At 49.8% G+C, this 13,771-nt stretch overlaps 1 protein-coding gene across 3 annotated transcripts in view; it reads left to right on the top strand.

The window, feature by feature from the left end:
• Positions 1–9,835, top strand: part of PLAUR (plasminogen activator, urokinase receptor) — a 13,674-nt gene extending 3,839 nt beyond the window's left edge. For 2 of the 3 annotated variants that reach the window (XM_012653320.1, XM_012653318.1), the window contains exons 3-7: positions 480–623; positions 6,444–6,614; positions 7,187–7,321; positions 8,353–8,499; positions 9,354–9,835. In XM_012653320.1, coding sequence (XP_012508774.1) covers positions 480–623; positions 6,444–6,614; positions 7,187–7,321; positions 8,353–8,499; positions 9,354–9,607 — 851 coding nt within the window. In that variant the 3' untranslated portion in view covers positions 9,608–9,835. The remainder of the gene's footprint in view (positions 1–479; positions 624–6,443; positions 6,615–7,186; positions 7,322–8,352; positions 8,500–9,353) is intronic. The other variant, XM_012653319.1, reaches the window with a different exon arrangement.
• The last annotated feature ends 3,936 nt before the right edge of the window (positions 9,836–13,771 follow it).

The raw sequence follows: 13,771 nt of genomic DNA, 5'->3' as shown, positions 1-13,771 counted from the left end.
GCCTCTCAAAGTGCTGGGGTTCTAGGTGTGAGTCACCATGCCTGGCTAACAGTATCTTTTAAATTGCATTTCTTATAAAAAAAAATCTGAAACAAATATAGCAAAATGCTAATATTTTACAAAGTTGGGTGATGAATATGCAGTATTTATTATATCATTCTCTTATAGTTTTTGGTATGCTCAAAGCATTTCCCTGTAGAAATTCCCTTTGAGGCATCTCCCTGCTGAGATCACTAAACTGGGGGTAGGAGGTGAGGGGTAGATGAATCCAGAAAGTCCCAGTGATAGTGTTGTCACTAAGAGAGCAGGCTACCCACGTGTGGAGGGTGGGGAGGCGGGGATAATTCTAGAAAAAGACTTGGACCAAAACAAGAGGAGAGGCCTGGCAAGGATCAGCCCTGGGAGGGGGTGACCTTGAGACTAGGAGGCTGGTTGGGCCCAGGGGAGACTCTGGGGTACTGAAGATCCCTTCCTTCCAGAAGAGGAAGAGCTGGAGGTGGTGGAGAGAGGCTGCGCCTACCCAGAGAAGACCAACAGGACCATGAGCTATCGGACTGGTTTGCAGATCATCACCCTCACAGAGACCATGTGTGGGGGAGACTTCTGCAACCGGCCCCACCCTGGTGAGTAGGGCAGCCCTCGCCATCCCCAACCCCAAGTCATCCCCGACTCAACCTCATCATCATCCCAATCCTATGCGCGATTTTATACCCCTCCAACCCCAACTCCGTGCCCTACACCAGTCCCAACTCCAGCTCAAACACATCTCCAGCCCTGCTCACCCCCCACCCCCTGCTCAGCCTCACCTGCAATCACACCCCCGAATTGATTTTACCCCAACGCTCTCTCCAACTCAAACCCATCCTTATTCTAAACACAGCTCTAACCTCATCCCCACATCAACCGCATCCTCATCTCAAACTACCCCCAATCCTTCCCCCAGCTACACACTTATCCTCGTCCCTAACGCTGTCTCCATCCCGCACATTTGCCTGTGTGGTTGTTACGTACAAGATGCAACACCTGCACTCAACAAGCTCACTCTCAAGCTTGAGACGTGGGTGAGGTGTCTCACTGACATTTGTCCGTCTGGTTTTTTCCATGGGGACAAGAGGTGATTCAAGCAATAGATGCCAAGGGGCCAAGATACAAGCAGAGACTCAAAGCTCTTAACAGAAGTCAAAAGAGGGTCGCCGTGGGCTGTGAGAGTCCCCTGGAATAGATGGTCTTTGACTTGAGCAGTTAAAAAAAAAAAAAAAAGTGGAGAAACTTCCATAAGCCACTTTTGTGAGTTTCATGGCTTCAGGCTCTGGTCAGTTTTTTTAAAAAAAAAGACTTAGAAAGGGTCAAATTCTCCCAAATTGCCACAGGAGAGGAAGGGTGGGGAAAGAAGAGATCCATGGTGTGTGGTCAGCAGAGATTCCTCTTCCTGGCCCTGGTGAGGAAGGAAATTGGTTAAGGCCAGTCCAATCACGGTGACGTCGGTAAGCAGAGGGCCTGCGTTTGCAGTCACGGTGACGTCAGTAAGCAGACCGCCTGCGTTTGCGTTGGGCTTTCTTTGTTCTTCATCCAGTCTGATTCTGCCTGATTTTCATGCATCCTCACCACAAACTTTCATCCGTTGGCAGGCTGAATCAGATGTTTATTTTTAAGGAAGTGATAAGAGAGAGGACACTAGCTTCCTCTCTCGGTGAGACGTGCTTAATTAAGGAAAGCGCGAATACCTGGGTCTATGTAATGCATCTAATCAGAGATGATAGTTAAAATATTTAACAACATTGGGCAGTGTCAGAACAAACCCCTGGGGACCCCCTGCTGGGCTGGTGTTACCCTTTCGCTGATGGGTTACAGGGACGTGGGGGTTAACAACTGATATGCCTATATCATCCCCATTTCTAATGCCATCTTCCCCTGATTATGGCAACTTGAATAGTTGGTTAGACTGCACTCTGTTCTTACATGATGCTGGGGACACAGCAGTGACCAAGGCAGTCTCAGGCCCTGCCTCCATGGGGCTCACAGTCCCAGAGGGGTCAGGGTGGGATCAGGGAAGAGGATGGACTGTGGGACCCCCGAGGAGACACCTGACTCAGGTCAGGGAAGGTTCCTAGAGGAAGCAACAGCTAAACAGGATCTTGAGGGATGCATAGGAGTCTGTTAAAAAGCCAATAGAGGCCGGGCACAGTGGCTCACGCCTGTAATCCTAGCACTCTGGGAGGCCAAGGCGGGAGGATCGCTTGAGCTCAGGAGTTCGAGACCAGCTCTGAGCAAGAGTGAGACTCCATCTCTACTAAAAATAGAAAGGATTAGCAAGTCAACTAAAAATAGAAATAAAAAATTAGCCGGGTGTGGTGGCTCGCGCCTGTAGTCCCAACTGCTTGGGAGGCTGAGGCAGGAGGATCGCTTGAGCCCAGGAGTTTGAGGTTGCTGTGAGCTAGGCTGACGCCACGGCACTCACTTTAGCCCGGGCAACAAAAGCAAGACTCTGTCTCAAAAAAAAAGCCAATAGAAAGGGTTTTTTCCAGCTGCAGGTGCAGCAGACAGAAAGGCCCAGAGGTGGACAAAAGTAGTGTGGCTGGAGGAAGGAAAAAATGGGGTGCAATGAGCCAGCGAATTTGGCAGGGTCATGTTCCATGGGGTCTTCCAGGCCATGGTCAGAATGAATATATAGACTTTGTCCCAGGAGCAGTGGGGTATCACAGAAGGGTTTTAAGTAGCGTATGCCATGATCACATTTGTATTTTTAGCAATTGTCCTGACCTCATGACAGAAGATAGGTTGGGGGGAAGCAGGAGTAGATGAAGGGAAACAAACTTGGAGGTGGGTGAGGTTGTCCAGGTGGAAAAGAGGGTGGTCAGACCAGGGTGTCGGCCATGCCGAAGGAGAGAAGTGGGTGGATTTACCTGCTGTTTGGCAGGTAGATGAGCAGGCCTTAGTGATGGATCAGACATGGGGAGGAGACCTGCAGTTCTGATCATGATGGAGTCGCTTGTGTCAGACGAGCCCTTCTGCTGGTGACAGCTACAAACACTGGACCAATAACAAACAGTTATTTGAAGTCACTGGGGAGCAGCAAACGAAGGGAGGAACTCGAGGTGCCAGAATCTTTGAAATAAGGGAAGCGTAGACGACAACCTGGCTTTTTCCTTGAGTGCACTTTCCAATCTGCTGCCATGAAGGGGAAATAAAGCCCAAACAGAAAGAGAGTCGCTAGACTGAGAAGACAGAGGTTGGCGTTCGGGGCTGCCAGAATGTCTGGAAGAGTTAAAATCCTGGAATGGATGGAATCACAGAAAAGGGAGTCCCCAATCTGCAAATAAATTTCCCTCAAGTCGTTGGCAAGCTGTGCATGCCCAGAGTGAGAGTCCAAGAAACTCGGCAGAAAAAATAGTAGCTGGGAAGCTACAGAACCGAGCAAGGTTTCCAGCAGGCATGTGATGCTGGGGAGACAGAGGTTGCCAAGCTGAACAGGCCTTGAGAAGCACGTCAGCTCTTCCCCTTGGACCACACCCTAGGGGGGTAAGGGTAAGACTGAATTAGATCAGCCCTAAACAAGCCTAAGTTCCATCCTTGACGGGAAGGAGACCTAATCCTCTTTGGAAGAAGATAACATCATTTGAGCCTTTACTTATTTCCATCTATGATGTCTGGCCTCTGGTTGAAACTTACAAGATAGCTGAGCACGGTGGTGCTCACCTGTAGTCCCAGCTACATGGGAGGCTGAGGCAGGAGGATTGCTTGAGCCAGGAGTTCTGGGCTATAATGCGATATGCTGGGCGAGTGTCCGCGTAAGTTTGGCATCAATATGGTGACCTCCCGAGAGTGAGGGACCACCAGATTGCCTAAGGAGGAGTGAACCAGACCAGGTCAGAAACAGGGCAGGTCAAAACTCCCATTCTGATCAGCAGTGTGATTGAGCCTGTGAATAGCCACTACAGTCCAGCCTGGGCAACACAGCAAGACCCCATCTCTTAAAAACAACAAAGACGACAGGAACTTACAAGGTATCCTGAAGAAAATTAAACCAGAAACCAAGAGAAAAATCCAACAATAGAAACAGAGTCATAGTGACTCAGATATTGAAATTGCTGTGATCAGTATGTTCAAGAAACAGTAGAAAGACTAAGTTTCAGCATCTGGAATCCATTTTTAAAAGAGTCAGACAGCAAATATAGAACAATGACTGAAATGAGGAACTCAACAGATGTGCTTAACAGAGATTAGAAACAGCCGAGCAAGAGAACTAAAGAACTAGACGACAGGACAGTAGATGTAGCCAGACTGATGCATAGGTATGGAAGATCAAGAGATCTGCCAGCCTTCTGCCCTGGATGGGGCCACCTCTGAGATGCAGAATTCAGGAGGAGGAGGTGCAGGACTGGGCAGAGATAGAGAGTTTATTTTGGGGTTGGTGTTTAAGGTATAGCCGGGGGGCACCCAAGAGGCAATTGGGGGTACAGGTCTGGAGCTCAGAGAGAAGTCTGAACTGGAGGGAGATTTGTGAATGACCAGCAGAGAGTGGAAATGAAACCATGTCAACAGATAAAATCCCCGTAGGAGAGAGTCTATACCATGAGAAATGAAAAGGGCTTAAGACAGAGTCCCAAGGGTCACCTGCGTTTAGAAGAGTGGAGTAAGAAGAGGAATTCACAAAGGAGACCCATGCTGGTGTGAGACAGCTGTTTGGGCAATGATGGTAATTCATGCTTCCGTTTTCATGGAACTTTGTATGAAAATACATGGGTTATTGGCCTTGGAGTTATTTTTCTTTGAGGGTGATGATTTGGCTTTGGATGTAAGTGATTCACCTAATTAGAGCCAGCGGCCTGCCAGTCGAGAGCTTTGGCTGAGGTAGCTCTCTCACTTCCTTAAGACTTGGCCTAGACTCAGCTTGGACATCTTGGGTCAGGAAGGGGAGGGCATGCCAAGCATGGGAAATGACGTGAACCAAGGCCTGGGCAGAGAAATGAGTTTGGTGTTTCCAGAGAAAAGAAATTGATCCAGTTGGCCAAGACCGGAAGGTGTGCGCAAAAGGCAAAGTTATCACAAATTAATCAAGTGAGCTTTCGATCCCTGAGACAATTAGGTAGTGTATCAGTTACCTATTGCTCCATTACAGATTGCTCCAAAACTTAAAACAAAGATAAGGATATAGTATTTCCCAAAGTTTCTGGAAGTCAAGAATCCTGGAGCGACTTAGCTAGGTGGTTCTGACTCAGGATCAGGATCCTTCGTGACACTGCAGTCAGGACGTCAGGTGGGGCTACAGTCATCTGAAGGATCCTAAGGTAGCTTCGCTCATGTGGATGATCCCTTCCCACGGCTTTGACAAAGGCCTCAGTTCCTCACCATGTAGATCTCTCCACGGTGCTGCTTGAGTGTCCTTACAATATGGCTGCCGGCTTCCTCCAGCGCAAGTGATCTGAGAGAGCCATGTCTTCTTCGATCTAGCAGAAGGCACACACCATCCTTTCCACAGTATCTTATGGGCTACGTAGGTCAGCCTTATTCTTTATGGAAAGAGACTACACAAGGGCATGTATACCAGGAAGCAGAGATCATTGGGATCTGTCTTGGAGACTGCCTACCACAGGGAACAACAGAAGGGTTTTAAGTAATTGTTCATTCATTCATTTAACAAATATTTATTGGATATTGTCTCTGGCCTTGGCCCTGCCTTCCTGGGGCTCATGGTTTGGTACAGGAGACAGACCTGTCGCCACACAGCGGTGACCCAGAGGTGGACAGGACTGGAATGGGGGAGTCCAGGGGCCTGTGGTAGCTCAGAAGGGGCACCTGATCCAGCCTCGTGGGTCAGGGAGGGCTTCCTTCCTAGAGGAGGTGAAATTGGAGACTTCCAATGAATGAGGACTTAGGAAAAATAGGGAGCAAGAGAAAGGTATTCTAGGCAAAAGCAATGGCGTATGCAAAGGCCTGGATGCCAGGCAGCAAGTATATCCACGGGCTGTGGGAAGTCAGCACGGAGTAGAGTCGGAGGGGCTGGTGGAGGTGGGTGAGGCAGGAGAAGTGGCCAGGACCTAGCCTTTGATGAGCCTTGAATGCCACACTGAAGGTCTTAGATTTTATTTGGAGGGCAGTAGGGAGCCATAGAAGGGTTTTGAGCAGAGGAGAGATGTGAATGTTAGAAACATATCTAATAGGGTCAGATGGGAATGCACTGGGTTGGGAGTGGGGTTGCAAGAATGGAAACCAGGAGGCTAAGGAGGTAGCTGGTGTTGAAGGAGGTCTGAGCTGGACCCGGGGCATGGGGCTGGAAAGGAGGGGATAGATTCTAGAAAAGTTCAGGAGACAGAATGAACAGGGCTTGATGATTGGCTAAAGGGTAGGATAAGGAGAAGTCGATGCTGAGATGAGTCCTCAGGGAGCTGGAGCTCCAGGATTCTCCCCACAGAGTCTCATCCTCTTGCCCTTCTTCCAAACAGGCCGCCGTGCTCCAGGCCGCCATGCTCCCTCCTTTCCCCGAAGCCGTTACCTTGAATGTGTTTCCTGCGCCTCATCAGACATGAGCTGTGAGAGGGGCCGGGAACAGAGCCTCCAGTGCGGTAGCCCTACAGAACAGTGCCTGGAGGTGGTGACCTACCGGAGCCTGGAAGGTGAGCCCAACCTATCATCAACACCTCCTCCCTGCTTTGCTCCTCCCCAAGCCTGCACTTAACAACAACCCCAAAATAACAGAGATATAAGCAAAGGAGAAAGTTCTCTCACGCAGAAAATGCCCTGTGATAGGAAGTCCAGGGCCACTAGGACAGTTTGAGAATCACCAGGAACCCAGATGCCCTCTCATTTCTTACATAGCACTTCCATTCTCAAGACTGCCTCATAGTCCAAAATGGCTGCCAGAGCTCCAGGCCTCAGGTCCAAGTTCCAGGAAGGAGGAAGGGGAAAATGGGCAAAAAAGGGGGCACCCCTCCTTTTGTAAGAGTTCTCCTTTCAGAAAGTCTTCATAAAGCACTTCTACTTATATCACATTGGCCAGAACTTCATCACATGACTAAAGCTAGGGAGGATGGAAAATGGTGTTTCTGCTAGATATACGACTACCCTAGATAAAATGAGGGTCCTATGATGAAGAGTGAAGCAGAGAATGCCTGCTATGTTGGGCAAATCCAGTTTCAGCCCCTTGTCCATAATCTAACCTCTGACCTTTCCCCCCTACCCCCCATAGGGGATCTAAATGATGAGCAACACACCCGCGGCTGTGGCTACCTTCCTGGCTGCCCAGGCCCCACCGGCTTCCATAACAACCACACCTTCCACTTTCTGCAGTGCTGCAACACCACCAAATGCAACGGGGGTCCAGGTAAAGGGCTGGGGACCTGGCGTGGGGCCTGGGACTGGGCAGGGAGTTGCACTGGGGCAGACTGCCACTGAGTCACGTTCAGGCAAATCTGTTTGCTCTGTTCCCCTCTGAGCCTCATTTCCTCTTCTGAAAAATGGGCATATCTGATCCTCATCTTGCTGGCCCCAAAAAATGTTTTTAAAAAGTGGACGTACCAAGCCTGTCTCGAAGAAGGATTTTGTGGGAATTCAGTGAGACTGTGAACCCTTCACTAAGATCTGTGCTTTCTCCCTCTTATACATCTTTCTCGAAACCTTCTACTCCTCACCACCTCCACTGCCACCTCCTGGGCCAAGCCGCCATGACTTCTTGTCCGGGTTGTTGCAATGACCTTGTCACTGGTCTCCCTGCTTCCACCTCTGCCACCCTACAGCCAAGCCTCAACCCAACAGCAAGAGTGACTTAAAAGGAAAAAAAAGTCAAAGGGAAACTTTCGCTGTCCCTCCCCTCCAATATAATGAAGATCCCTTATGTCACTCTGTCTCTATAAACCAGCACTGTCCAACGGGACTTTCTGTAGAGGTGGAAAGGTGGTGTATCTGCGCTCTGTCCAATATGGTAGCCACTATTGCACGTGGCTATTGAGCGCTTGCAATGCAAACTGAATTTTAAATTTCTATTGAATATTAATTTATTTAAATTTAAATTTAAATAACCACCTGTGGCCAGTGGCTACCATATTGGACGGCGTAGCTCTAAATCGTAAGTCGTGTGAGGGCAGCAACTCAGTTTTTGTCTTACACAGTTGCTTACGCAGTGCCCGGCGTAGTGCCTGGCCAGAAATGGGGCTCCTCCTCATGGGGAGTTGAGAGTTGGGGTTTCTCTCAAGCCTTCCAGAACTCCCCCAAAAGAAAGTGCCACTCCAGCACCTGACCACAAGGTGGCTCCATCACATCTCGGGCTGACAGTGGGAGTCCCAGGGAGGAAATGCAAGGAAGGAGGGACTCACGTGCTAATTTCCTTGGTCTCTGTGTCTCTTGTCTTCTCCTAAGTCGTGGAGCTTCAAGACCTGCCACTGAACGGCTTCCAGTGTCACAGCTGTGAGGGGAACAGCACCCACGGGTGTTCCTCGGAAGAGACTTCCCTCATCGACTGCCGAGGCCCCATGAATCAATGTCTGGAAGCCACTGGCACTAATGGTGAGGTCCTTTGGGAGGCTAGGAGGGGACGCTTATTGGGGGGCAGGGGGTTCTGCAGGAGGTTGACTTCCAGTTAAGCTGGACTTACTGAGGTGGACCTTCCTGTGAGAATTATAGCAAGGAATTGGGACTTGTCATCAGGAAATGGATGTTTCTGCCATAGAAAAGTGGCATTTGTTAGTGGCGAGATGTCCCGTAGGAGGGTTGGACCTGCTGTGGACATCTTGGGCTTCCATCCTGTGCCATCCTCCAAGCTTTTGGCCTCAAAACTCCTTCGTGCTCTTAAAAATTACTGTTTATATCAGTCATTTCGATAGATATATACTGCATTAGAAATTAAAACTGAGACATTTTTAAAAGGCTTATTTATTTATTAGTTCTTTTAAAATAACAAAACTTCGTAACACGTTAACATAGTTTTTAATGAAAAATGCCTGTATTTTCCAAAATGAGAAAATGCAAGAAGAAGCCTGGCATTGTTTTACGGTGTTGCACGTCTCTTTAATGTCTGGCTTAATAGAAACAGCTGGATTCTCACAGCTGCTTCTGCTTTCAGTCTCTTGCAATATCACATGTCCTGAAGTCTCTAGAAAACTCCATTGTACACTTATGAAAGCAAAAAAGCCAAATGTTTTAGTACTATTACGAGAATAATTTTGGCTTCACAGATCTCCTGAAAGGGTCTTGGGAACCCACCCCCCCCCAGGGGTCCCTGGAGCACACTTTGAGAACTGCTGCTTTCTCCAGGTGGCAGTGAAGGTGGCCCCGACCACAAGATGGCATGCCACCTGCTTGAGAATTTCAGGCCGAGGCCCAAGAGCTGGGAGTCTCACTCAGTCTTTTCTTTCCTCCAGGGCCGGGAACCCCAAGCTACACAGTAAGAGGCTGTGCGACCGATTCATGGTGCCAACGCGTCCACGTGGCCGATGCCTTCAGCCTGACCCATATCAATGTCACGTGCTGTAATGGAAGTGGCTGTAACCACCCAGCCTGGGATGTCCAGCACCGCAGAGGGGGCACCCCTCGGCCTGGCCCTGCCCGCCTCAGCCTCACTGTCACCCTGCTTCTGACCGCCAGACTGTGGGGAGGCACTCTCCTCTGGACCTGAACCCAACCCCCCCATCCCTAGCCCGGCTGGATCCGGGGGACTCCTTTGCCCTTCCCTCAGCTCTCAGCCCTGCAAACTTGCTGTGTGACCTCAAGCCAGTGTGTCAACCTCTCTGGGCCTGTTTTCCCAGCTGTCAAACACCTATCTCATCGAGTTGTTGTGAGAACCAGAGAAGAAAAGCTGGAGAAAAGCTGTGGGCCAGCAGGAGAACTGTTGTTATGAATAATGTTGCCGCTATTGTTGTTATTATTAATTAATATTCATATTATTTATTTTATACTTAAATAAAGATTTTTTTATACCTAACTATTTTTTTACCAGTGATCAAAGCTGGATCTGCCCTTTTCTGTATCATCTATCTTTAGAGGGATGAATGGTGGGGGGCACCTTGCCACAGGTTCTTGGAATTAGAGGTCACATTGTAGGACCCAGGCATTTGAGGGCCCTGCCTGGGAGGCTGTCCCTGTGGGCTTCTGCCCTAAGCTGCCTCCACAGCTATTTCTGGCTTCCAAATGCAACCTTCCAACTCACCCACCCAACACTAACCGTCCAGTCTCTTGCCCCAAACTTCAAAGGTTAAGACAATTTTGTTGTTCTAAGGAGACGTGTCTGTGTTTCCCAGGGTGCTCTGGGACAGGAGATGGATAGGAGACAACCTGAGGGCCAGAACTCCCTTGATGCACGGCAGTGAGAAATAAGGACAGGACTACACTTCCCATGATGCTCTGGGACAGGGGATAAAAGCTGGGCTATATTTCCCAGGATGCCTTAGGACTGTCAGACAAAAAGCCACAACTACCATTTCAGTGACCCTCTTGGAGCACAATATGGAAGAATTCCTGTTTCCCATGAGTCGAGACAAAATTACATTCCCCACGGCGCCCTCTGGTTAACGAAGAAAAAAATAGGACATCTTCCATGGTATCTGGGGGCAGGTGAGGAGGGACAGGGGTTCTTTCTAGGACTTCCTCCAATCACATATCACCACTTGTCATTGTGGTAGCTTCAAGAGGTGGGGTCTGTACCCTCTGCCTCTTGAACATGAATAACTTTGTGACTGCTTTGACCACTAGGATGTGGCGGAAGTTTTCCTGTGACGTGTTTTGAAACCAGGCCTTAAGAAACTGCTGTCTTCCATTTCCTCAATCTTGGAACGCTCAGTCTGGGGAAGCCAGTTGCCACGTACCTCAGGGCAGTACCCTGAGACTGCCATGCTGTAAGGAAGCCCAAGCTACTCGTGTATAGATAAGATACCACTTGGATAGAAAGCCCCAGATATTTCAGTCTTCTCAGCCCAGGTACCAGACAAGTGGGTGAAGGAGCCACCGTGAACGTGCAGCCCCAGCAGATATGATATAGAGAAGAAAACCAGGAAACCCAGCTGTATTAGTTTCCTAGGGCTGCCATGATAAATTACTATTAATACAAACTTACAAACTAGGTGGCTTAAAACAACAGAAAGTCATTCTCTCATAGTTCTGGATGCCAGAAGTCCGAAAGTAAGGTGTTGGCAGATCTATGCTCCCTCTAAAGCCTCTGGGGAAGAACACTTCCTTGCCTCCCCTTGGCTTCTGACGGTTGCCAGAAATCCTTGGCATTCCTTGGCTGACAGCGCATCACTCCAATCTCTACCTCTGTCTTCGCATGGCCTTCCTCCCTGTGAGTGCGGCCGTGTGTTTCCAAATGTCTCTCTTCTTATAATGACATCAATCACTGCATTTGGAGCTCACCCTAATCCAGTATGGATTCATCTAATCATTAATGTGATCACATCTGCAAAGACTTTATTTCCAAATAAGGTCACATGCATAGATCCCAGGGGTTAGGACTTCAGCATATATTTTAGGAGGACACAGTTCCATACCCGCAACACCAAGCAACAGCCTGAGATATGTGGCCCTAGATGAGTGTCCCCTCCATCTCCAGCTGTTCAAGCCAGTCCATTTTTGGCTCCAGTTCATCGTGAAGCAGATACACACCAATCCTGCTCAAATTCCTGACCCACAGAATCATAAAATAAAAAGGTCGTTGTTTGACGTCTCCAAGGTTTGGAGTATTTTCTTATTTGGCAACAGTTCACCGGGGCAGTCACGTTCTTGTTTATTTTTTGCTAACTCTCCCCATTACAATTGCCATGGAGGGGAAAGGCCTTTTATCTGCTTGCTGCTGTAGTCCTAGTGCCTGGAATAGCACCCACACCATGGCAGGCGATGAAGAAAGAGAGAAGGAAGGAAGGAAAGACTACATCTTCTTTGGTGCTTTGCAACAAAACCGGGGCCAGAACTAGCTCTCCCATGATGCTCTACAGCAGAGATGTGGCTAAGACGACATTTTATGAGATGCTCCATAATTAAAATTGAGGAATTTCACCTTTCCCATGATTCCCTATGACAGATATGGAGGCTAGGGGTACATCTCCCACGATGCCCAGCGACAGGTGTTGAGGTTAGGACTGGACGGCATCTCCCACAAGACCCTACGGCAGAGATTGGAGGCTAAGATTACATCTCCCATTATCTCCTACAATGGAGCTCAGAGGACAGAAATACACGCCCCATGATGCCTTCCAGCAGATACTGAGGGTATGGACCAATTTCCCATGTCCTATACCTTAGCTTGTGTTAGGACCTCATTGCTAATGGCTCCCAAATTTTTATTCAGGAAACTTTGGTTGCAAGAAGTAAAATCTGTTTATGCTGACTTGGCAAAAACAACATTGTCAGGAGTTTAGAATCCAAGCAAGGGCTGGGTCTCCAGGCCTCACCAGGGACAGGAAACGATTGACAAGCTGTGTAAAATCAAGGTTATCTCCTTCTTGCAGAATCTCAATCAATCACTCTCTCTTGCCCTTTCTCTCTCTGAATGTGTGATTTCCCTCCTAGACTTCCACTTTATTTTTCTGTCTCTCCACAGACTACCTTCTTCTACTTCACACGTAATAGCCAAACATGCCCACTGAGATGTTAAGTACGAAGAACTACTTGAGTCTCATTTCTAAAATTTTAGCCATGACACTCCGATTGGGTCCGGTTTGGGTCAAGGTTCTGTCCACAGTCCCCTCTACTCAGGCCAGTGAAATTCACATCAAAGCCACTGCATACAGTTGTTCAGGTCGTACACAAGCAACCTGAACCCTCCTGGGGGTACACAAGGACCCTCCTGCGGTCCTCCTGGTATGCTGCCCACTTGGCCAGAGCTTGGAAAACAGACTGCAAGAGAGATCCCACCACAAGGATGGAGCAGCAACTGAAAAAGAAAACTATTGCTTAGAATGTTCTAATCGGCAAGCAGGGCTGCCTCCATGCCCTCCGGGTGAACCAGATGCGATATGGTGGCCAAGGCTGCTCTTAAAAGGGCCCCCAACTCAAAACGGTTAAAGCAAAGAGGAAATTGATTATCTCACATAACAAGAGATCATGCATTAGGGCAGTCCTTGGGAAGGGCTGAGTCAAATGCACACAGAGAGGGACACAGAGATGGGGCAGGAAGAGCGGCGGTGGCGGGGAGGAGCGGGGAGCTAGGACGCCAGGGCCCGGGAGGTGTCTACAGGAGCCTCTCCCTCCCCCCACCCAGGGGCCCAGAACTCAGGCTTCCTTCCAGCTGGTTCACTTTCAGGGGGCCCCTCCCGGGGAACGACGCGGAAACACGGGGTTTTCGGGTCAGGACAGGAGGGAGGCAGGGAGCGAAGGCACCGACCCCACCCCACGCCCGAGCCCCAGCCCCGCCCGGCACTGGGAGATCCTGACCTGTCCCGACTCCCTCCCTCTCCCGGCTCAGTCCACAGCCTCTCGCTAGACTGGACACCCTCGTGTTCACACTCACCTGTCCACGAACACCGCTCACACTCACCTTGCCCACATCACACTCCTCCTCCCTCAGGGCTCACACCCTCACACACACGCAACGCTCTCCCCTGTCACCCCCTCTGCCCCCCGCGACACCCGCACTCGCGCTCTGCCCTTCTGCACGGCACACTCCGCCTCACCCGCTCACGCTCGCACCACGTCCTTATCCCCACGCACGACACCTTAGCCCTTCACCCAGCTCCCCAACCTGTGCCCACCTCCCCGCCTGCTCCCGCACGCAGTCGCTCACGCGCGGCTCCTTCCCGCCTTCGCCCCCGCCCTCCTCTCCCCTGCTCTCTCCGCGCTCGTGCCCCCCCCC

Source organism: Propithecus coquereli, unplaced genomic scaffold (assembly GCF_000956105.1).
Source record: "Propithecus coquereli isolate 6110/MARCELLA unplaced genomic scaffold, Pcoq_1.0 Scaffold42, whole genome shotgun sequence".
NCBI lineage: Eukaryota > Metazoa > Chordata > Mammalia > Primates > Indriidae > Propithecus > Propithecus coquereli.
The sequence above is the reverse complement of the archived record's forward strand: the minus strand, read 5'-3'. Positions and strand labels throughout refer to the sequence as shown.